Genomic DNA, 22,113 nt, shown 5'->3' with positions numbered 1-22,113 from the left:
AATACTTTTATATGAAATATTGTGTTATGATTCAGTGTTATGGATGTTTTGCACTGTGTTTTTGTCTGCCACACCAGAGGGTGGCATAGTTTGTGTCCTGTGTTATTGCTGTTATGTGAGTTCCAGGTGGAGGCTGACCATTGGTGGAGGACTGGGAGAGGCCGGCTATAAATGAGGACCCTTTGTCACGGGGCCGAGTGGCCTGTACTAAACAGGACTCAGGTGCAGAAACCCAGAGCAGAGACAGCAGATGATGTAACAATTATTTATTAGGCTTAAGTGCAAAAAACGTAGCAAGGACAAAAAAACAATAAGACGTGGAGTTTGACGTGGCGTGGCCTGGGAAACGTGGCTAGGGCAAGGGAACGGGGCCTGAGATGCAGAGTGGAGCTGAGCAGGGAACAGTCACACTGAAGAGAGAAGATAGTGGAGTTAGGGAGGTGGTGGAGGCAGCTCTGAAGTGGCAAGTTGTAAGAGTAGCAATTCTTACTTGCAGTAGGGGACATGGAGTGTTGAGAGGGGGGTGATGAGAATCCAGGGGAGGCTGAGTGGCGTGGAAAGGCTGACCTGAGATCAGATGGAGTGTGATGGCAGGAGGGCAGGCAGGTGAGGCACAGAGAGATTTTCAAAATGATTGCTTGGTATCCTGAGTCCGGAGGTGGAGCGTGAGCCAAGGTGAATACAGCAACTGCAGCACAAGAGAGTCTTGTTAACCAGATAAATCACAGCAAGAACTTGAAGCATAAGAGCCTGTTACCAACATGTGTTGATGACGAACTGGCAGTGAATGAACATCAACGTGTGGCTTAAATCCCTCTGGCTTGATTGCCTGCAATAGGCTCCAGGCTTGCACAAGCTGGAGGAGTTGGCCCTGCCCAGGGGCGGATCCCAGGTAAGTTCAGGAGCCTTACGGAAATTCCAGCCACCCACCGCAGACCATGACACCCTTCTTCTTTTACTTCCTGTTCCCAACAAACTGTACATGTGTTCTGGAAGCTTTTGGCTGTGTTGTAAATAGTTTGTTGTAAATAGATGTAAATAGTTGTCAATATTTTTTACTTGGTAGCTGTAGGGGTGAGAAGCCATTTTCTTTTGGAACCTTTTCTCCTGCTTTTGGTTAGGGAGGCAGGTAAGAAACCTATGTTTTTCTTTTGGGTTTTTCTGTGTAGGCAAGCCAGTTGCATTTCATTTCTAGAGTTTTGTTTGTTGTTTTGGCCATGCTACATTTTGGGACTTAATAAACTGACTGGCTGTTGCAACATCCGTGGCAGTTGTTTTTGGTTCGTCTTCCTTGAGAGCAGGGAGTGTGGGGGCATTTTCCTTTTTTTATTTTCCTTGTGTTGCAGGCCGGTTTTCCCCAGGGCTGGGGTGTATCAATTGCTAAAAGCATCAATCTCATGATGACATTTGAGGGAAAGCCAAGACATTTCAGAGGGTTTGAATTAGTCTAAAGCAGGCACGCATGCCACAGCTGGCATGGGAAGGGATAACTGATGGCACGACCATAGCTGGACTGGCCATCGGCCCACCGGGCATTGCAATGGTAATTTTTCGTTTTTATGGGCCGATTGTTTCTTTGTTTGTTTGTTTGTTTGTTTTGTAACAGTGTAAACAATGGAAGGTGGTGGATTGGCCAGGTGCTGCCCGATGTGTAAAAATAACTCAGTTGTTTGGTGGTGGCTATGGCGGAGCTTCCACAGAGGGCCAGCAAGTGGATGAGGGAAAGGGGAGGCGGCCCAAGGCGGCCGCCGGTCTAAGTGTCAGGTGAACTGAACTTCAGGTAAGAAGTTATGACCTGCAGTCTATCTGGGTCAGATATAAACCAAGTTTAGGTGGAGTTTATTTTCATTGTGCTGACTTTTCACAGTCAGTTACAATAACTCGTACTGCGTACTAGCTAGCATGACGGAGTTTCTATACAGCTGGGTGGATGCTATGATGTTACTGATAGTGAACTTTATTTTATTCATAAGGTTAGTTAGTAGAGTTGCCAACCGTCCCGTAAAAACCAGAATCGTCCCGCATTCAGAGAAAATATTACGCGTTTCGTATTGAGCTGAAAAGGAACACAGTTTGTCCCATATTTCAGCTAGGATGGAAAAAGACACAAAGCTGGATTTATTCTGTGTCTTTACGCTGTCAGCTGCCTCTTCTTCTCTCATTCTCTCCCCCTCCCTCTCCTGTTGCTACTTCAATCATGAAATTGATCAATAATAAGCTGATCGGCTTTTCTCTCTTGTTTGTTTATCACCTACTTTGCGCCAGAAAAAGGAAACCAACGGATGTCGCGTTAAACAGCAGCAGCACATTTAAGCTTGATCAGCTGTTGTTAGAATTTATTTGATATTAATTTCTAGTATCAGCTGATGTTTGCTGGAGCTACAGCTGTAAAAGCTGCTGGTCATGATGTCGGTTTGGATATCTGGTGAGAGGGAAACATGAAGATGAAACCAGGAGATGTCCTTACTGAACCATCAGAGCTGAACAAATCCAGAATTGAATTCAAAATCCTGCTCCTCACATACAAGGTCTTAAATAATCAGGCCCCATCTTATCTTAATGACCTTGTAGTACCATATCACCCTATTAGAGCACTTCGCTCTCTCTCTGCAGGCCTACTTGTTGTTCCTAGAGTATTTAAACGTAGAATGGGAGGGAGAGCCTTCAGTTTTCAGGCCCCTCTTCTGTGGAACCAGCTTCCTGTTTGGATTCGGGAGACAGACACTATCTCTACTTTTAAGATTAGGCTTAAAACTTTCCTTTTTGCTAAAGCATATAGTTAGGGCTGGACCAGGTGACCCTGAATCCTCCCTTAGTTATGCTGCAATAGACGTAGGCTGCCGGGGGATTCCCATGATGCATTGAGTTTTTCCTTTCCAGTCACCTTTCTCACTCACTATGTATTAATAGACCTCTCTGTATTGAATCGTATCTGTTATTAACCTCTGTCTCTCTTCCACAGCATGTCTTTTATCCTGTCTTCCTTCTCTCACCCCAACCGGTCGCAGCAGATGGCCGCCCCTCCCTGAGTCTGGTTCTGCCGGAGGTTTCTTCCTGTTAAAAGGGAGTTTTTCCTTCCCACTGTCGCCAAAGTGCTTGCTCATAGGGGGTCATATGATTGTTGGGTTTTTCTCTGTATCTATGAAGCGCCTTGAGGCGACTTTTGTTGTGATTTGGCGCTATATAAATAAAATTGAATTGAATTGAATTGAACAGGTGATGGAGAAACAGGTTTACCTTTTAGGTGACATGAATGAGTTGAAGGGAAGTTATGAACTGTTTCTGAGAGACAAATAACACCAGGATCCTTTTCTAAGTAGCTGACAGCTGGTAACTGTGCAGGGGCGCGTCTAGCAAAGTTTTGCCAGGGGGCCGGGTAGGGCATTAACAGGGAGAGGGGGGCACAAATAAATACTTTTCTTTCTTATTCTCATTTAAAATGTCTCGCTTTTAATAAATAATTATCTGAATCTTACAACCAAAGTTTTTATCTGATGTAAAATGTATAGAAATCATACATATACCAACAAGACAGTGTACATCACTGTAACAACAGCATTTGTTTTCATTCAAAGGCTTTATGGCTTTAGGTGGGCCGGTCTCTAGTCAAAATGGCTGGGCCAATTTTTTTTGTCCCAGTCCAGCCCTGGGCACGACATGCAGTAAATTTATCTGAGAAGGTGCATTAAAAAATAAATGGCCAGGCCAGCGGTGCACATAGCAAATTAGCTCGCATAGACATATTAGTTGTGCCACTTCTTAATGAAGGTATCTTAGCTTACAACCCCAACTACCAGATTCAACTTGTAATTGGCTAAAAATAACTTAGCCTACCAGTGAGAGTGACATTGCTAGCTGGCAGTTTTTTTCAAGCGATGTTGAAATTTCCACATTCCAACACTTAAAATGCTTCAGGAGCTCTCCGCTCAGTGCAGCATCAGCACCGCGGAAATACACGGATACATCCGTAGACTCGAGACAGAATTCACAATGCGTTTTTCTGGACTTTCAGGTCTATGGTCCAATGTTTTAATTTCTGATCAAACCAGAAAGCTTTAACGAGCAGCTGGATTTGTCTCGCATTAACTGGCTGGACACAGAGGACATCGCAATGCAGCTGACTGAACTGAAAACCTCGACTCTGTGGGGGTCAAAGTTTGCAGAACTACGAACGCAGCTGGAACCCATAGCTGTGCCTGTTATTGTAGCTTGCATTTCAACCTGCTGGACATCACTAGCTGACAAGTGTAACTGTCTTCAGAACATTGCAGAGGCCTTATTGACAGTATTTGGCTCTACACATCTGTGTGAGCAGACTTTCTCTCACACGAAGCGTGTCCTCAGGTAGCCATCTGAACGCTGGACACTCGGAGACCTGTGTCTCTGAGTGGGAGACTACAGATCACATTAACATGTGTATCTCTGTATTAACAAACATGCCATATTGGCCCAGTTTATTTTTCTTATCATTGTTGTGAGGAGACAATAAATAGCATTTGCATTTTCTGTTGTACAGTTCATTTGCTGTTATGGAGTTCTTGTTATGGATATAAAGTGTCTTTTTTTATTTCAAAATAGCTGATAATTATTTGCTGATAGCGGCCAATATCTGCGAACAAGTATAATTCTATAAAGTTGTTGTGTGTAACTGTTAATATAGAGCGTTATTAAATTTATTGCTAATGCAATCATATGGCACATAGACTTCTGACGACATTTTAGATGGCACACCTCAATAGAAAGGTTGCTGACCCGTGGTCTAAAGGGTCATTAATCTCTTTGTATTTTATAGAAAACCAAAACTCTCATAGGCTGCAACCTTGCTTTTATAAAACTGAGCATTCTAACATGTTAGTCTAGAGGGATTGACTCACTTTTAGAGCTTAAGGTACTTTAACATTGGCTTTTTTTTTTCAGTCCATGAGGTTTGTACACTCTACAATAGTTTTCAGTCATGAACCCTTTTAACATGGGCCTTGACTAATTTGGAATGGAAACTGTATGTGTAAATATATTTTACATCGGAGGCAACTTTATGACTCAATCCTCCCCAGTTACCTGGGGTTGGTAACATGGGCACTGTTTCAAGGAATTGTGTTGAGTGCTACATACACATACAGTGATACTTGAGATCTTTTATCTGCTGCAAAAAGAATCGCTTAAAGTATCCAACTGACATGCTATAGCGTTTTTGGAGCCACTGTGATACAAAAAAATATGTCTGATCTTGAATAAAACACCTTATCTATAAGAACATATATGTATATATGTACCTACTCAGTAAAAATATATGTATAATCAGCACAAATAAAATTAGTCTGGGCATTGAGCTACATCTTGCTTAAGTAAGGACAAACATATAGACTGTTTTGAAAAAACAAAAAAAAACAAAAAAAAGACCGAATGATTCAATAAGGTCAGGACTATCAGTACATGAAACAAAAGTACACTCGAGATATTCAAACTCAGACAAATAAGCACATGCTCAGTTTCTGAAATATCAGAAAACCCAAAAGAAAGTCTGAAAAGACGCACTTCATTATAAAAATAAGCCTGTCAGTGGAGTCAGAAGTTATTGAAAAGGATATCATCAAAGAGCTGATGTTACATCCAGTAATTGGTCCAGTACTTGAGGCACTGTGGATTCCCAAGATTTTATCCAGTGCTGAAAAGGTTTCTTTGAGATAGAGAACGACTCTGTCCTGTCTGCTGACTAGATCATCAACTCAGTGAATATCACATAGGTAAAATGATTCAACAGTAGATGTAGGATTTTTATGCTGAGGAGTGCTTTAGGTGCCCTCTGTCTTTCTCCATGTCTTATTTTATGACTCACTTAGTCGTATACTATCATTCTGGAAAAAAAGCAGCACCACAGATTCTCTATAATATAGTTGAGTGCCACATAAAGAAACCATCCTCCAGGGCTGTCTTACAGCAGTCACTTCTGGTTGGAAACAAGCAAAATTTCAAGGCAGCCCATGCTTGTGATGGTTTGCTACATCTGAAGGAGGTATTGCAGTGTTTAAATGGCCTTTTAAAAGGTTACTAAATGCACATCCCTCCTCACCATTTTGCGTGAAAGCATCTACAGTTGAATGAGGGGGCAGAATTATTTTGGCTGTCAAGGTATTTAAGTAGGTCTCAATGAAAGGTTAAAGTCAGCAGGTCAAGACACAAGCTGATGGATGTCGCCTGCCTGCAAAGGAAGGCACTTTACGAGCTACCAAAGACACATGGGCAGACATAGTGAGTCTGGAGGTCACAGTTGTAAATCTTACCTTTTTAGGAACAAGGACCAGCATACAGGGAGCAAAAACCAGGACAAGCTGGAAGGTCAGTTTTTCTTTCGCACAAAGAAACTAAACTACATGGAGTGTGATGAAAGTGGAATGAAAAAGGGATGGAAACCTACATGAAGTGGCTGTGGTCAGTCAACCAAGTGGTATACATCCGTTTGTCAACACCACAATCAGACTAGAAATTCCAAAACTGGAATTGCTTTAAACTATAAAAACAAAAAATGAGATACAACATGGACATTACTATCTATTGGTGTGGAAAACACAAATCCCATTAATATTTCTCTTCTTGTTTAAAGTCTAATCTTGCAATAAGCCTTTTCAGGGTGTACCCTGCCTTTAATCCTATGACAGCTGGTATAGGTTCAATCCCCGTGTCCCAGAGCATATAGCCCTGTTTCCAATGAACCCACCATGCACAGCAAAAGAAGTAACATGGCTTCTGTCATCTCAAGATCTTGCCTGGTTTTGAGGTCCATTTGTTGACACAAGTTGCAATTTTGATTGACTATTCATGGTTTTATGCACCTGAAGGTCTTTTTCACTTCAGTCTTTATTCTTAAAAACTAATTCTGTCATTACAGTATTATAATATTATACTCTATTATAATACTATACATGGAAAACTCTCAGTGGTTACTTTTTTAAAAAAAATTCCTATCATTTTATGACATAAATGAGGCGTTAGGAGGGAATAAGCGTTAACTCACTTGGACTGAGATGTAACACCTCAAATCTTCAATTACTTGTGAGTGAAAAATTCAACAAAGTTTATTCTTTTGACCTTCAGCAGCAAATCATGCTGCTCTCAAACAGAGAGTTTTATTTATCAAGCCATTAAATGAGCGATAATCAAAACTGAATGAATTCTGATTTTTGAAGTGGCTGCACTGAATGACAAAAAGTGGAGAAATCTGGTTGTTAGTTTTGAACTATTTTAAAGTCACCACACTTTATAGCCATTCTCTTCTGTTGTTTTTTTCCAAGTACCTGCCACTTAAAAAGGTGCGAACACTTACCCAGAAGCTTTTCACAGGCTTCGAGTGTGTTCACAAATATCCCCTGTGAGCTGCTGACGGTACACACCATTGAAATTCATTAATGAACCTGCTGCACCATTTGAAGTTGATTGTCATCTATAGTCCCAGTGTGCAAATACAAAACAACAGACTATATTGTATTGTTATACATAATGAATTGTTGCTGAAATGTTTAATTATAAGATTTAAAAGCTTATATTTAATGTTAAGTAACTCCAAATCTCAAACACATCACTAGAAAACATAGACAACAACAAATCTTCACACAAATGTTAAAATATAGAAATCTGTTATTGTTTGTTGTTATAGTACACAGAGATGTATTATCTTTGTAGGTTTTTCTGGTAGTATGTGATTATCCCACCTGATAAACTATAACATTCCGAGAATCACTTCCTGTAATTTCCCCCCCAGTTTTCTTTTTAACTGTCTCCTCATTTACATTATTTGCAGAGAAAGTTTTTCAACAGCTGAAATCTTTTTAGTTTCTACTCATCTTTATGTTCATTTCCATAAGCAAAAACATTCCCTATCACTCGCTGCATCATCTGTGTAGGTAACCACTATGTTAAAATTGGCTTTCAATTCCTTTAGGATAAAGATTAAGAAAAAACTGTGGCAACAAAATGTTAAAATAATAATAATCCAATCACATTTTTGCCTGGCTTCTTCAAGCCAATCAGCCTTCACTTTGTGTGGTTTGAATCTGTGCTCTCCATTATTCTCCCTTTCAGCATTCACGCAACCCACCTCGTCCCTATTGCGACCACAGGCACCTCAGTCAGAGCTCCATCCAAGTCTCTAACTTCATCTTCAGTGTCTAGACTCAGGTTCCTGTCCTAAATCCTACCACCGCTGGGATTCCATTCTGCCATGATTGGTCATCAGAGTATAATCACTAAATTCAGTTGTTCAGTACTTTCAATTCCTCTCTTATAATTATTAAGGTTGTGATACAGTTCAACAAATTAAAAAGTGTTGAAAGAAGTAGTGGTGAAGCATCTTGAAGGAAGAAATGTGGTTGGAAAAAAATCCACATTCCATTACTGTATTTAGAGACAACTTAAACATTTGGTGAAATGAAATCATAAAAGATCAACAGCATAACTTGTCTCTATGTTTAATAGTAAAAGTAAGAACGTTTCCACACATATCTACTCACATGCAAAGGGAATTCAAGGGATTATCAGGTAAGTCATGTTTTATCTATTGCATACCTATTGCCTACTGTACAAGCCTGTGGAGGCAGTGTTATGAGCTTTGGTTTCTTCAGTTTGTTAGGCAAGTTCTTTGCCCCCAAAAAGTCAGCTGATTAGTTGAGTATATAGAATGATTAAATTTTTCCATCTGTGTCCTTTTTTGTTCTTTGATGGTACAAGTGTGTTCCAATATGACGGTGCAAGGACTGATCTGGATAATGCCGCAGCCAGCATGTCCCATCATCAGAGGTAAAGACTGTCCAATGAGCTATTAGAGTTTGTTATTTAACCTCTGAAATGTAATCACTTGAAAAAGGCAAAAAAAAAAATCACAGAGATGAAAAACACTAAATTTCTTTTTTGGAACCTTCAAATATGAACAGATATGTTTTTGTGTTTTAAGTAAGTGGAAGGTTCTCTTTGTTTTCCTGAAAAGTTTTTACATTCCTTACCTATATTTTAACACACTTTCCACTTACTTTTAACAGGTTTGTTGCTTTAGCTTTAAGATATTACAGAGGAGTTTTATTTCTCATCACTGCATGCCTTCAAACATCAAACCAATTTGATCCTAAATAAAGGTAATAACAACATAAAAAGCAATCACATTAGTGTACCATCAATCATGGTTATTGCACAAAATGAGCTGAAAAAGGTGAAAAGACACAATAATCTATACATAATTTATAGCTCTATACTCAGGGGTAATAGCTGGTGCTCACATCTGGAACACTTTCTGGTACAGATGTTAATAAGCTGTTGTTTTGGTAATTAAGCATCTAGCTAACATTACAGACAACATAACAAGAGTTAAACACTACTGTGAAGTTAAGTGTGGACATTTTGTAATCTGATTTGGTTGACAGCACTGTAAATAGCACTGCCCAACTGCTGTCATTAAATTTTCCAGCACACACACACACACACACACACACACACACAAAAGAAAGTAAGCAAAGTTATTACAAAATTACAAAGACGTATCCCATGTGTAATAACCCCAGTTGTTCTGATTTTGACAGAAAAATTTGTTGTATTAAAGATCCTGTTTGGAAGATAAGCTTTCAGGAACTTAAATGGGCTTGGACAGATTGGCTGGTATTCACCAAACAGAATTAACATTAAAAAAGGAAAGCTAATAAGAAAATTTAAAAATAAATTTTTCTTTTCTTTCTCCTTGAATGCATAATAGATCAGTGAGCACAACTTGCTTGAAGCTTCAACCTCATTTCAACAGTTCAATAACGCAAAGGTTCATCATCAAGAAATCCTCTTAAAATAATTATTTTTTTCTGTTGTGTCACTGAATGTAGCAGACTTAAATGACGAAAGACCAGTAGACTATCCTTACTATTTTATTTTTTTTTTTGCGTCTACAACAAATGTCCCAGCAAATGTCCTACAAAATATTACAGTGTAAGTAGTGGCAAATAAAATTGTAGGTTTTTTTGTTCAACATAATTTCATGGGGAAAAATGAGTGTGGAAATCGGCAGAACAAACCTTTTATACATCCTGTTTTACAGACATTGTACTGTTGGACTTGTGACAAGTATACAGCGTAAGGCTTTACTTTTCCCGCTCCCTTTTCCATGTTGGTAATATCTGACTGAATTGAATGTTCTGCCTTGCGAGTTCACACTCAAACACTACTAAATATGATTTGCATTCTCATTTCACAGATGAAACTACAGCTCATGAAGAGAAGAGACACAGATGGTAGAGGTTTTGAAGGTTCCCCTAGATTGGAGAGTCGTCACGGTGGCTTTACTTCCGATATTGTAAGTCCTCATCATTACCCAGCCAGCCAGGGTTATTTGTATCCATTGCTTGCATACACAGAAATCCCACCAGTTAAGATTAACCCAGTATTAAAAAAAGAAAAGAAACAGGTACCAAGGTAAGCCCACCCAGGAAATTGCACAAATTACACTTTGGAGATTTGCTTAGCATGGAAAGAAAGTGTTTGAATAACAGAATGACTTCCTTAGTGAAGAGAAAAGAAATGTGTTTCTCATTTGTGTTGCCAGCTGTTGAGGTTGTCATGATTGTGTCTAAATCCACAGCAGTGTGGGTTTGAATTGCAAGTGCTGACAACAAAGAGGGTTAAATCATAGCACCCTCAAATTACTGAGATATTAAAAGCAGACTCTTTCAGCAATGTCGGACAGAAACTTTTCCACTTGAACAAAAGCTTAAGCTTTCTTCCTTCAGAAGCCAAAGCATTTATTAAGCCATCAGACATGTTTTTGAGTAAGTAGTTTTAGAAAGAAAATGAAGACAGAAAGGTCAAGCACACTGAACTACTCATAGTCAATACCTGTGTTCACATCTTGTGCAATCCATATTAAATGTAATACACAATACTAAGATTCTGAGGATGCCTACTGACTTAGACTACAGCAATCTTATGTGTTCATTTCAAGGCATACAAATAAACCTAAACAGGACAGCTTAATTCATGCAGCTAATGTCACAGGGCTACTAGGCCAGTACTGGGTTCTGAATACACACATGAACACAAATTGACAATTTAAAACACAGGTGAGGTTCAGGTTAAGGCAAAGGTTGCCAGTTGACCCATATGGAATAATATATATATATATATATATATATATATACATGAAAGTAATGAGAAAGTGGCCACTTTCATGAGTAAATCATATAAGCCTTATATGACTCACTATATGAAGCAAGCTAAAGCTGATGCAAGTCTTTCACAAGTTTTTCCTATTTCTTTTCCATATGGAGAGTCCCAGAGAGAAGAGGGTTCTGGTTTTCTTTTTCTGAAACATGGGAAGCATGAGACACAGGGGGGGCAAGGTTTGAGTTGGAAGAGCGAGGTGGAGCAGACCAGCATCACGTGACTGAACAGGTGAATTGTGAAACCTGGACAAAGGCCGAGAACACATAGAGACAGCATAGTTAATATATAGGACAACTGGATGCTGCAACCGAAACATGAGGAATCAATTTACCACTGCAGATGAGAAAACAATCCGACGGGGAGTGGAGGCTCCAGCTTGTTCTTAAAAGCTGCTCCTTGATTGTTGGCTTTTCGGGAACAGACAAGCTTGGTAAGTGGCGAGAACCCAACTCTGCCTGGAGGGAGGAGCCCAACCCGATGTGGACACAGAGAAATATCCCAGCCATAATCCCTATCCCAGACCATGAGAGCCAATACAGTGACATATTTACAGTAACTGTTATATACAGCTGGTATTTCAATTCAATTCAATTCAATTCAATTCAATTTTATTTATATAGCGCCAAATCACAACAAAAGTCACCTCAAGGCACTTCATAGATACAGAGAAAAGCCCAACAATCATATGACCCCCTATGAGCAAGCACTTTGGCGACAGTGGGAAGGAAAAACTCCCTTTTAACAGGAAGAAACCTCTGGCAGAACCAGACTCAGGGAGGGGCGGCCATCTGCTGCGACCGGTTGGGGTGAGAGAAGGAAGACAGGATAAAAGACATGCTGTGGAAGAGAGACAGAGGTTAATAACAGATATGATTCAATACAGAGAGGTCTATTAATACATAGTGAGTGAGAAAGGTGACTGGAAAGGAAAAACTCAATGCATCATGGGAATCCCCCGGCAGCCTACGTCTATTGCAGCATAACTAAGGGAGGATTCAGGGTCACCTAGTCCAGCCCTAACTATATGCTTTAGCAAAAAGGAAAGTTTTAAGCCTAATCTTAAAAGTAGAGATAGTGTCTGTCTCCCGAATCCAAACTGGAAGCTGGTTCCACAGAAGAGGGGCCTGAAAACTGAAGGCTCTCCCTCCCATTCTACTTTTAAATACTCTAGGAACAACAAGTAGGCCTGCAGAGAGAGAGCGAAGTGCTCTAATAGGGTGATATGGTACTACAAGGTCATTAAGATAAGATGGGGCCTGATTATTTAAGACCTTGTATGTGAGGAGTAGGATTTTGAATTCAATTCTGGATTTAACAGGAAGCCAATGAAGGGAAGCCAAAACAGGAGAAATATGCTCTCTCTTTCTAGTCCCTGTCAGTACTCTTGCTGCAGCATTTTGGATTAGCTGAAGGCTTTTCAGCGAGTTTTTTGGACATCCTGATAATAATGAATTGCAGTAGTCCAGCCTGGAAGTAATAAATGCATGAACTAGTTTTTCAGCGTCACTCTGAGACAGGATATTTCTAATTTTAGAGATGTTGCGCAAATGGAAGAACGCAGTCTTACATATTTGTTTAATATGTGTGTTGAAGGACATATCCTGGTCAAAAATGACTCCAAGGTTCCTCACAGTGTTACTGGAGGCCAAGGTAATGCCATCCAGAGTAAGAATCTGGTTAGACACCATATTTCTAAGCTTTTCAGTGCCGAGTACAATAACCTCAGTTTTATCTGAATTAAGAAGCAGAAAGTTAGATTTTATTCCTCTATGTATTTCGTGCTATGTCAGTTTTTTACTCAGTCATGACACAACGTATAAATCAACTTGGAATACCACAATCCACAATAGACTGGATGCAAAAAGGCAGATGTAGCTTTTGGGTCTAAAAAGTAATGCTATTAATAACTTTGGAAGTGCCTTAACCTCCTAGGAACTGGCGTCCACATATGTGGACATCACATTTTTTGGTTATTTAGACCAAAATACTCAATTTTGCTCTACAAGGGCCTGATATCCACTTACAAGGACATTATACTGCTACAGTTCTATCAAAATTTTAAACAAATATCCTCATATATGGCTCTTATTTTTCTTTAAAAAAAAAAGGTAAAAAAAAAAATCTGGCAATTCTTTTTTTTTACATTCATCGGGCCCCAATATGCCCAAATATCAAAGAGAAATTAAAAATGCATGCTGTGGAAGAGTTCGGGTCTTAGGAGGGTCTTTCTCGATGGGTGTCTGGTCTCAATTGCAAGAAGTGCCTGAGCGAGCTGAGAAAGGGGCCTTAGCCTTGACACATACTTTTTAAGAAGTCAAATCAGTCGATTGAAGCCCAGAAGCAGGAGAATCCCCACTGTCCTCAGGGTATCAGCACCCAGGTTGAAGTTCATTGTCGTACAGACCCTCCCATTGTCTCCAGGTTGGAACTCCGTCAAATCCAGCCAGTAGCAGTTCCCAGTCTAGAGCTTAGCCAGCCACACCCAATATTAGATTCTAGCTCAGGGCCCAGCTGTTTAATATCAGCCCCTAGCTTGGAGTTTAGCCACCAACAGCTAGCAACACATTAGTGTATAGATGTAAGCCAGCCACAATCAATACCATGTTACAGCCCAGAGCCCAGAAGCAGCCGACAGAATCTTCCAACACTGAGTCTAGCCAACCACTACCAGCAAGGGAAAGGAAGATGGAAGGTAGGAAAGATCAGATTCTTTGCCCCAGATCCAGTGAGAAAAGAGAGTAGCAAACCATTGACTCAGAACTGGCTCTTATACTAGGTCAACAAAATGGTCCAGTTGAAAGGAAGTTGGAGAACCTGGGAACCATCATCTACAGCTTTGGGGTGGTTTGGGGGTAAAGAACAAGACTCAGAGACAGCAGAAAGGCCCTTTAAACCAGTTGAAGTCCAGGAGACAGAGGGAAATTGACAGATTAGTGAAAGAGAGAAGACAACTGAGGAAACAGTGAAGGAGAGCCTATGAGACAGAAAGGGAGGGACTTACTGCCCTGCAGGAGGAAATAAAGCAACAACGTACTAAGCTGCAAGGAGCAGAACACCTCAGATGACAACATAAGAAGAAAGAACGGACAAGGACCCTTTTCTACAACAACCCATACAGATTTGTTAAGGGCCTTTTTGTCGAAGAGAAGAGCGGGTGCCTCAAAATCCCCATAAAAGACCTGGAAGATCATCTGAGGAAAACTTACTCTGAGTATCCAAGGCATGAGCCAATTACCATTCCGAGTGATATGCCACCTATCCAGGCACCTGAACACCAAATCGACATAAGACAACCTACATGGAGTGAAGTGGAGAAGGTAGTGAAACAGGCAAGAGTAGCATAAGCCCCAGGACCTAATAGCATTTCATATAGGCTCTATAAAAACACCCCACGAGTCTTCAAATATCTGTGGAAGCTGATGAAGGTAGCGTGGCAGAAAGGAGTGATTCCAAAGGCTTGGTGAAGAGCAGGAGGTATTCTGATCCCTAAGGAGAAGAACTCCTCATCCATCAGCCAGTTTCGCCGGATCGTGGAGGGAAAGATCTTCTTCAGTGTCTTGGCCCAAAACTATCCACTTTCCTGCAAAGAAACAACTATATTGACACATCAGTGCAGAAGGCCGGCATCCAAGGCTTCTTGGGATGTCTGGAGCATGCCAGCGTCATCTGACACCAGATTCATACTGCCAAGAAAGAACAAAGAGACCTTCATGTTGTCTTTTTAGACCTTGCCAACGCCTTTGGGTCAGTTCCACACGAGATCTTATGGATGGCCTTCAACTATTTCAGCCTACCAAACCACATTGCTGGTCTGGTCAAGACCTACTTTCAGGATTTACAGTTTTGTGTGACAGCTGAGAACACCACCACAGCCTGGCAACACCTGGGAATTGGAGTTATGGCAGGCTGCACGATTTTCCCCTTGGCATTTATCATGGCAATGGAGTTCGTCGTACCGGCATCTCGGTGGGTAGTGGGAGGTGAGAGACTCAAGAGTGGCCTTCGTCTTCCTCCCATTAGAACCTACATGGATGACATGACCATCATTACAACAACAAAACCACGTACTAGGCGATTGCTACAGAAGCTCCAGGAAAACATTGAATGGGCAAGAATGGAGTTCAAGCCGAGTAAATCTTGTAGCATCTCCATCATAAAAGAAAAACTGACAGCCAAGCAATTCTATATCAGTGGAGAATCAGTTCCAACAGTCTTAGAGAATTCCATAAAGAGCCTGGGACGGTGGTATAATGCAGACCTCAATGATGCGTGGCAACTAGAACAACTAAAGCAGAACCTGGCTAATGACCCCAAGCAGATTAACAACACAGCATTCCCAGGGAAACTGAAGCTCTGGTACTTCCAGTTTGGGTTATTACCCAGATTACTGTGGCGGTTGACAATGTACGAGGTCTCACTCAATCATGCCAATCGACTAGAGAGCCCACATCTGTGCTACAGGCCAAATCTGCTCTTTGGCATTGTGACGTCCAACAGGGCAGAGGAGGATTTGGTCTTGGAGCAGTAACACCTCGGTGGCAACAGGCATCTGTAACTGAACGTCGAAAAATAGTGGTGGAGGAGGTGCGTCATCAGGAGGAGCACTGGCCAAGCAGGGTCACTGGATGAATTGGGAGAGTGTTGAAAAGAGTAAACTCTCATAGCGACATACGATGTGCTATCCTCTCCAATAAATCTGCAGCTGTGGTTTGGAATGGACCCATCTTGCCCCCTGTGTATAGTCCCAGCCACACTCAACCACATCTTGGCTGGTTGTAGGACTAGCCTTATTCAGGGCAGATACACATGGAGAGACAACCATGTCCTCAGGTGTCTAGCCGAGAAAATTGAGTGCAAAAGAAAATCCATCAACGCTCAACCTTTCAGGAACCAAGAGGAGGGTCAACCAGTTTTCATCAGCATTTGTCTGGAAGGAAGACAAGCTGAGGACAAGCCCCTCAAACCTGGACCTGGGCCTGCTGAAAGTTGCCAGGGATTGACAGATGCAAGTGGACTTGGATCAGAGGCTAATTTTTCCACAGAGATTGTAACAACTACTCTGCAACCAGACCTCGTTTTCTCCATTTAAAGCAATGCATTATCAGGGATTGTAACATCTAGTCCTTTTACTGAATCAAGCCTTCATCTTTTAAATTTTGACCATTATGGAGTTAGACAGCGTATGAGCATGCAGTATCCCTCAGATTATCAGATTATCTCAAGTGGATCAAGACAATCTCGTTTCCTCTAAAGATGTTTCACCTCTCACCCGTTATGGGTCTGTATAACATAGGTCTATTCTGAATGCAATTTTGAGAGCCTTTCTCATGCAGTTCAACCAGCATTCACATCTTGATCCATGTAACTTTAATAACTCATGTAATGGTAGGGTGATCCAGTTTGTCACAAAGGATTCACACCTTGGCCCAAATTATGGTAATAACCAGTACCTTGGTTTATGTGACCCTTAATTACTCAGATGACTTCAGCACAAACTGCAGTTCTAAGAACAGAAGATGGCCCTTGGATATAAGGGGTCAAACATCTTCACACAAACAAAGTCAAGTTCCCTGCATTTCGTGTACTTAAGGCTACCATGACCTACATGACTGAGAACATGACTACATGACTGGGTGGCTGTAGCTCAGGTGGTAGAGCAGGTCATCTACTGATCGGAAGGTTGGTGGTTCGATCCCTGGCTTCCCCTAGTCTGCATGCCAAATATCCTTGGGCAAGATACTAACCCTAAATTGCTCTCCGATGCATGAATGTGTGTGTGAATGTTACTTAGAAAGCACTTAGAAAAATGTGCTTGTGTGAATGGGTGAATGTACAAGTTGTGTAAAGCGTTTTGAGTGCTCAGAAAGAGTAGAAAAGCGCTATATAAGAACCAGTCCAGAACCTACACAACCAGTCAGATTTGTCATTGCTCAACCAATCCAGTTTCAAAACACCAATATAACACTAAACATGCTCTGTTTGAAACTTTACAAAGGGACTTTGCTGTGGGTGGTAACGTAGATATTTTATTTATACTATATTACTGGCTGTAATGGAAACCTAAACATTTTATTTTGCACATTTTGCCTCCATATATTCCATTTGAGTTTGAGTTTGTGTTTGCGTTCTGGTGTTGTGCTTGTAAGTATACCACCTTAGGGCGTCATAGGTAGGTTGCAGCACCAGTCACACTGTGAAATAACCATCTCAGATTTCTGACATTGCCAAAATATTGCCCAGCCTACCTTTGGTTGTAAAACCATTAATGTGACCAACTTGAAACTTCTTTTAAGTTATGTAGGAGCCACTACATTTTGGAGCCACCACCAAAGATTTTTCACATCAGTCACCTTTCTGTAGGAGTGCGCAGAATAGCACAGTGGATACTGGAAAAGGGGAAGACAGCGAGAGTTTATACTAACAATTCTTCTTCTTCTTCTTCTTCTTCTTCTTATTATTATTATTATTATTATTATTATTATTATTATTATTATTATTAACAAACATTTCTGAGAAGTAATATCTGAGACTTGATATTGTATTTATTATATACTCAGTCAAACATTGAGACTGTTGGAACAAAATATTGAATAACATTTAAAAAAAAAGAAAAAAAAAGCTTTGTGATCTGAGAGCCGGACAGCAAGTTTAGTCAGTACATTTGCTCTTGGCCAGTAACTGGAAATAAAAATTGCTGTATTTGAAAATCTTTGAAGTGGTCCATAAATAAAGAGGATCAAGCTGAATTTTAATTCAACATCTGCATCTCAAAAGATGTCTAGCATTTTCAAGGTGTAACCTGGCACTCAAGAGGAGAGTCTGTTAATTGTAATCCTGGCCCTATTGAATTTATATGAAGTAAAGCATGAAGTGTAGGCAACTTTAGAATAGAGAACTTGATTAATAGATGTTAAACATAATAATATATGAGAAGAAAGAACATCTTTTTGAATGGAAAAATGTTCTGATTTAGACTTCCTTTTGTTATTGGAATATGTTTAATACTAACACTTTAGTGTTTTGTTACATAAAAATATACCATAGTAAAAGCGAGAATTAATCTTTATTAATATTTAGTTATATATTTATTAATCTTTGGAACTAATACGCAGGATGTCTCATACTGAGCAAATGTTATTGTGGTAAAGTATCTAGTAGTTTAAAATCTGGTCATGCAAAACAAGACATTAAGAAGTTCCCATGAATTCATCTATTTTCTGCCACTTATCTGGGTTCAGGTTGAGGGCGCAGTAGCCTAAGAAGATCTTCTTCTCCCCAGACACCACCTCCAATGCATGCAGGGGGAGACCAAGACAAGCTAGTTAAGTGAAATAACCTCTCCAGAGTGTCCTGGCTCTACCTTTTCCTGTCTCATTAGTGACTTAATTACCCTTCAATATTGAACATTTTTGAAGCAACAATTAAGAGCTGAAATGCTGCTGAAAATATTATCTTCCATACTTTGAATCTTGTTGGGATGTCATTGAGTTGTGAATAATTTATGCCCTGTAAAAAAAATGTTTATGTAACTAGTTGAATTGTTCTTTTTATCTACATTTTTAAATATAATTGGAAAAATAAATGATAAAAATTATTTTGTTTTCAGTATTTTATCTATTTTTTTAATGACTGTAGGGATGAGAGAGTGGACAAATGCAATAGACAGAGGACTGAGAGAACGAGAGGGAGAAAAAGAAGCAATGTGCAAAAAAAGAAGGCAAAGAACAGCATGTGTTGGATCTCCCCAGCCGAGACATGGTGAGAGCTACATGGAAAACCATTGCACAGCTCCCTAAGAATGCTGGCTTTACCCACTGGGGAAGCGGAGTAATTACAGAGAGCTTTTGTCCCTGTTTGCCTACAGTAATAGGCCTAAAAGCTTGGCAACTCAGGCGTTGGATAATGAAGACTCACTGAGTGTGGTAGGAGTTAGCTTTTGTTGTTTACATTGAATGCCAGTGGTTCTGAATGCACCTTCTTATAGGTTGTCCCACCTATTGTTGACATATTAGGTTTAGTTCAATATAAGTTGGCCTTGTTCCTTTGGATTGCATTATCAAGTAAGAAGGGTCAGGAGTGACCAGTTAGGTACAGCAGTTAGGTACACCTGCAAGTTAAAAATTACTCAATACTTGTGTATAGCAAATCTTGATTTGCATGCAAACAATAAAATCTGAGAATCTCTATATTTCTCTTCTTATGTCCTTGGATGAAAAGTACATGAAGCTTCAGATTCCTGAAGGGTGACATTTAACTTTTGCTTACTTCTGCAGTAGAAATACTGTTTTAGAGTTCATTTGTAGATCTACAAGTCTGTAGATAACAATATATACATTATATGTTCATGTATCTGTTTAGATAGACGTTGTTATTTCACTCTGCTTCTACATGTTTTAGTTTATCTGCTTATTATTATTTAGGCTGGATTTGCATAAGCTTTCCTTATCATTGTGAGAATTGGCATTAACATTTCATGCTGCCTCTTTACAAATATCCAGCAAACATGATTCAAACACTGACATTTTACCATATTTACCAAACTCGTCCAGGTGTGGCTCAGTGGCATGAGCGGGTGGCCACATGGTTTGAGTTCAATCTGCGGCCATATATATATTTATGTATACACATTCACAATATAGATGACAAAAATTAACAAACTGTAAATGGACAGATGATGGTTGATTTACAAACAGTTTCACTACTAATACTAAGTGGCTGAGAATAGAGACTTCTGTTACTGAGGGCTCGCTTTATAATGAGATGCATGTAAGCAGCTTTAGTGAATGGCAGGGTAATCATTCCAATCAGCTGTCATAATGGGTGATCAAATATGAGCAACTGACGGTAACCATTTTTTAATTGTGAAGCTCATCAACAACATTTGTTGACTGTTAGAAAACATGATCCTGACAGCAGTACATGTTCCTCGAAACGTGTTTGCGTTTTCACTCTCATTTCATATAAGCATAATAATTTGTATCAGACTAGGCTCATTAACAGCTGAAATAAACAAACTCCCGACTGGTAAGCCATGGTAACACATAATAAGACGATATGGGATTCCTTTTCCTAAAAGCTAAGGACATTCTATGTTTTGATACAAGACCTTAAAATCTTGAAGAAACTGTGCAAATATGTACTTTTTACTACTTGGAAACATATAAATACTTCTATAAAAATACATAGTTACCTTGTCCAATGCAAAACCCAAGAGGGAATGTATCTATTGTAAAACACATTAACTTACTGTCCATTTCTGAGGGGGTAGAATTGCATAGTGTCAGACTTGCTAAATTTTGAGTTGGAACAATCTTTCAAGAATATAACAGATCAAAAGCCTCAACCAAAAACAAAACAAAAGAAGAGAGAAGAGAGCCTCAAAAGATGGCGCCGGGTGTCATGGCACGCTGTCTCTCGGTTCTGCAATATTTATGTTTTGTGTTCTTAGTGGTGTCCCTGCTAGTTTTAAAAACCCACTCTTTGTTGTCGTATGAGCGACAGACGCTGCTTAATATCTGTGACTCACTGCTGAAGCTTCCCAGCGTTAGCGAGCGATGTGGAGGACTCCCGCCGCCTCTGGCGTCGGTACCGGAGGAACTGCATCGCCGTGATCCCCCCTGGAATCCTTCGAAACGGAAGCGCTGGAGAAATGGACGTATGCGTGGAACGCGCTCTGGGAAGCGTGTTCGGGTCAGAACTCGGATGCGGCGGGTCCTTACCATCGGCGACCCTGGCTGTTTAGGACTTTATTTTGGCCTCAAACAGCGCTGCCTTCTTCCTGTTTACCCGACGTCATCGGAGCATGCTCACCCGACGGTGCTTTATTGGTCGCCATGCCGACGGGATATGAAGGGAGGTGGAGCAAATATGAACAACCTACAACTACTGCCTGCTACCACAGATGGACAGAGAATTAAATTAGCTCTCTTAAACACAAGATCTGTATCAAATACAACTCATGTTCTTCGGGACTTTTTTGATACTCATAAGCTGGACGTCATGTTCCTAACTGAGACATGGCTGCACGTTGGTGAAGTGGCACCCTTGCTGGAACTTTGCCCCTCCGATGCCAGCTTCTTCAGCTCCCCCAGGTTGTCTGGGAGGGGAGGCGGGGTAGCCTCTATCATCAAAGATAGAGATTAAATGCAAACAGGTACAAAGTCCTGGTGTTTTTACCTCATTTGAGTCCCAACTCCTGACTTTAAGCTGTCCTGTGGTTCTAATTATAGTCATCTATCGTCCACCTAAATATAATGACTTGTTTATTTCGGAATTTTCAGACTTCTTGACATGTTTTATCGCTCACTATGAAAGGATTCTTATACTGGGGGACTTTAATATTCATCTGTGTTGTGAGGATAAACCCCTGGTCAAAGATTTCTTAAATGTAATTAATTCCTTAAACTTCACACAATTTGTGTCTGGGCCAACACGTAAGGGCCACACCCTAGACCTTGTCTTGGGTTACGGATTGAATGTATCAATGACTGATAATTGTGTTTTACCTATCTTAGACCACTCAGCAATTTTATTTGATATTTTAATCCCTAAATTTCCAGCTTCTGAGAGGGGAAGATTGCCCCTCAGATCATCTCGTTATATTAGCCCCGAAGCATTGCTTGGAGTTAAATTACATCTACCTGATGTGTTGGACCCTATTTTTACCCAGGAGTTATGTGTGGACACCTTGACTGCGAACTTTAGTAATACACTTCTTGAACTACTGGACTCTGTTGCTCCCGTAAAGAAATTAAAATGTCAAAAAAGGAACCCTATGCCTTGGCTAAATTAGGACCTCTTGAACTTGAGAAGAAATTGTAGAAAAGCAGAGCGTCACTGGAGATCTTCCAGACTAGAAGTATTTCTCCAGGCTTGGAAGGACTCATTGTCTTCTTTTCAATCAGCGATGTCGACAGCAAAAGCAAA

At 40.4% G+C, this 22,113-nt stretch overlaps 1 protein-coding gene across 1 annotated transcript; it reads right to left on the bottom strand.

Annotated features, from left to right (window-relative positions):
* Window positions 1–257: 257 nt before the first annotated feature.
* LOC148096277 (uncharacterized) lies at window positions 258–20,968 on the bottom strand. The gene is made up of 3 exons (XM_087836654.1): window positions 20,714–20,968; window positions 491–688; window positions 258–410 (listed from the first exon to the last, which is right to left on the bottom strand). The coding sequence occupies exons 1-3, from the start codon at window positions 20,907–20,909 to the stop codon at window positions 406–408; spliced, it is 399 nt and encodes a 132-aa protein (XP_087692780.1). The 5' UTR covers window positions 20,910–20,968; the 3' UTR covers window positions 258–405.
* Between the last annotated feature and the right edge of the window lie 1,145 nt (window positions 20,969–22,113).

Source organism: Neolamprologus brichardi, chromosome 23 (genome assembly GCF_056152115.1).
Source record: "Neolamprologus brichardi isolate AB-2024 chromosome 23, ASM5615211v1, whole genome shotgun sequence".
Classification (NCBI taxonomy): Eukaryota; Metazoa; Chordata; class Actinopteri; order Cichliformes; family Cichlidae; genus Neolamprologus; species Neolamprologus brichardi.
Note: the sequence above shows the minus strand (reverse complement) of the source record. Positions and strands in the feature narration are given on the sequence as shown.

Bases quoted from the DNA above. Each gene is read 5' to 3' on its own strand.
- LOC148096277 (XM_087836654.1), bottom strand. From the start codon at position 20,909: ATGGTAAGGACCCGCCGCATCCGAGTTCTGACCCGAACACGCTTCCCA. The intron at 689-20,713 runs GTGAGTCACAGA...CTTGTGCTGCAG, and splicing joins AACGCTGGGAAGCTTCAGCA to TTGCTGTATTCACCTTGGCT.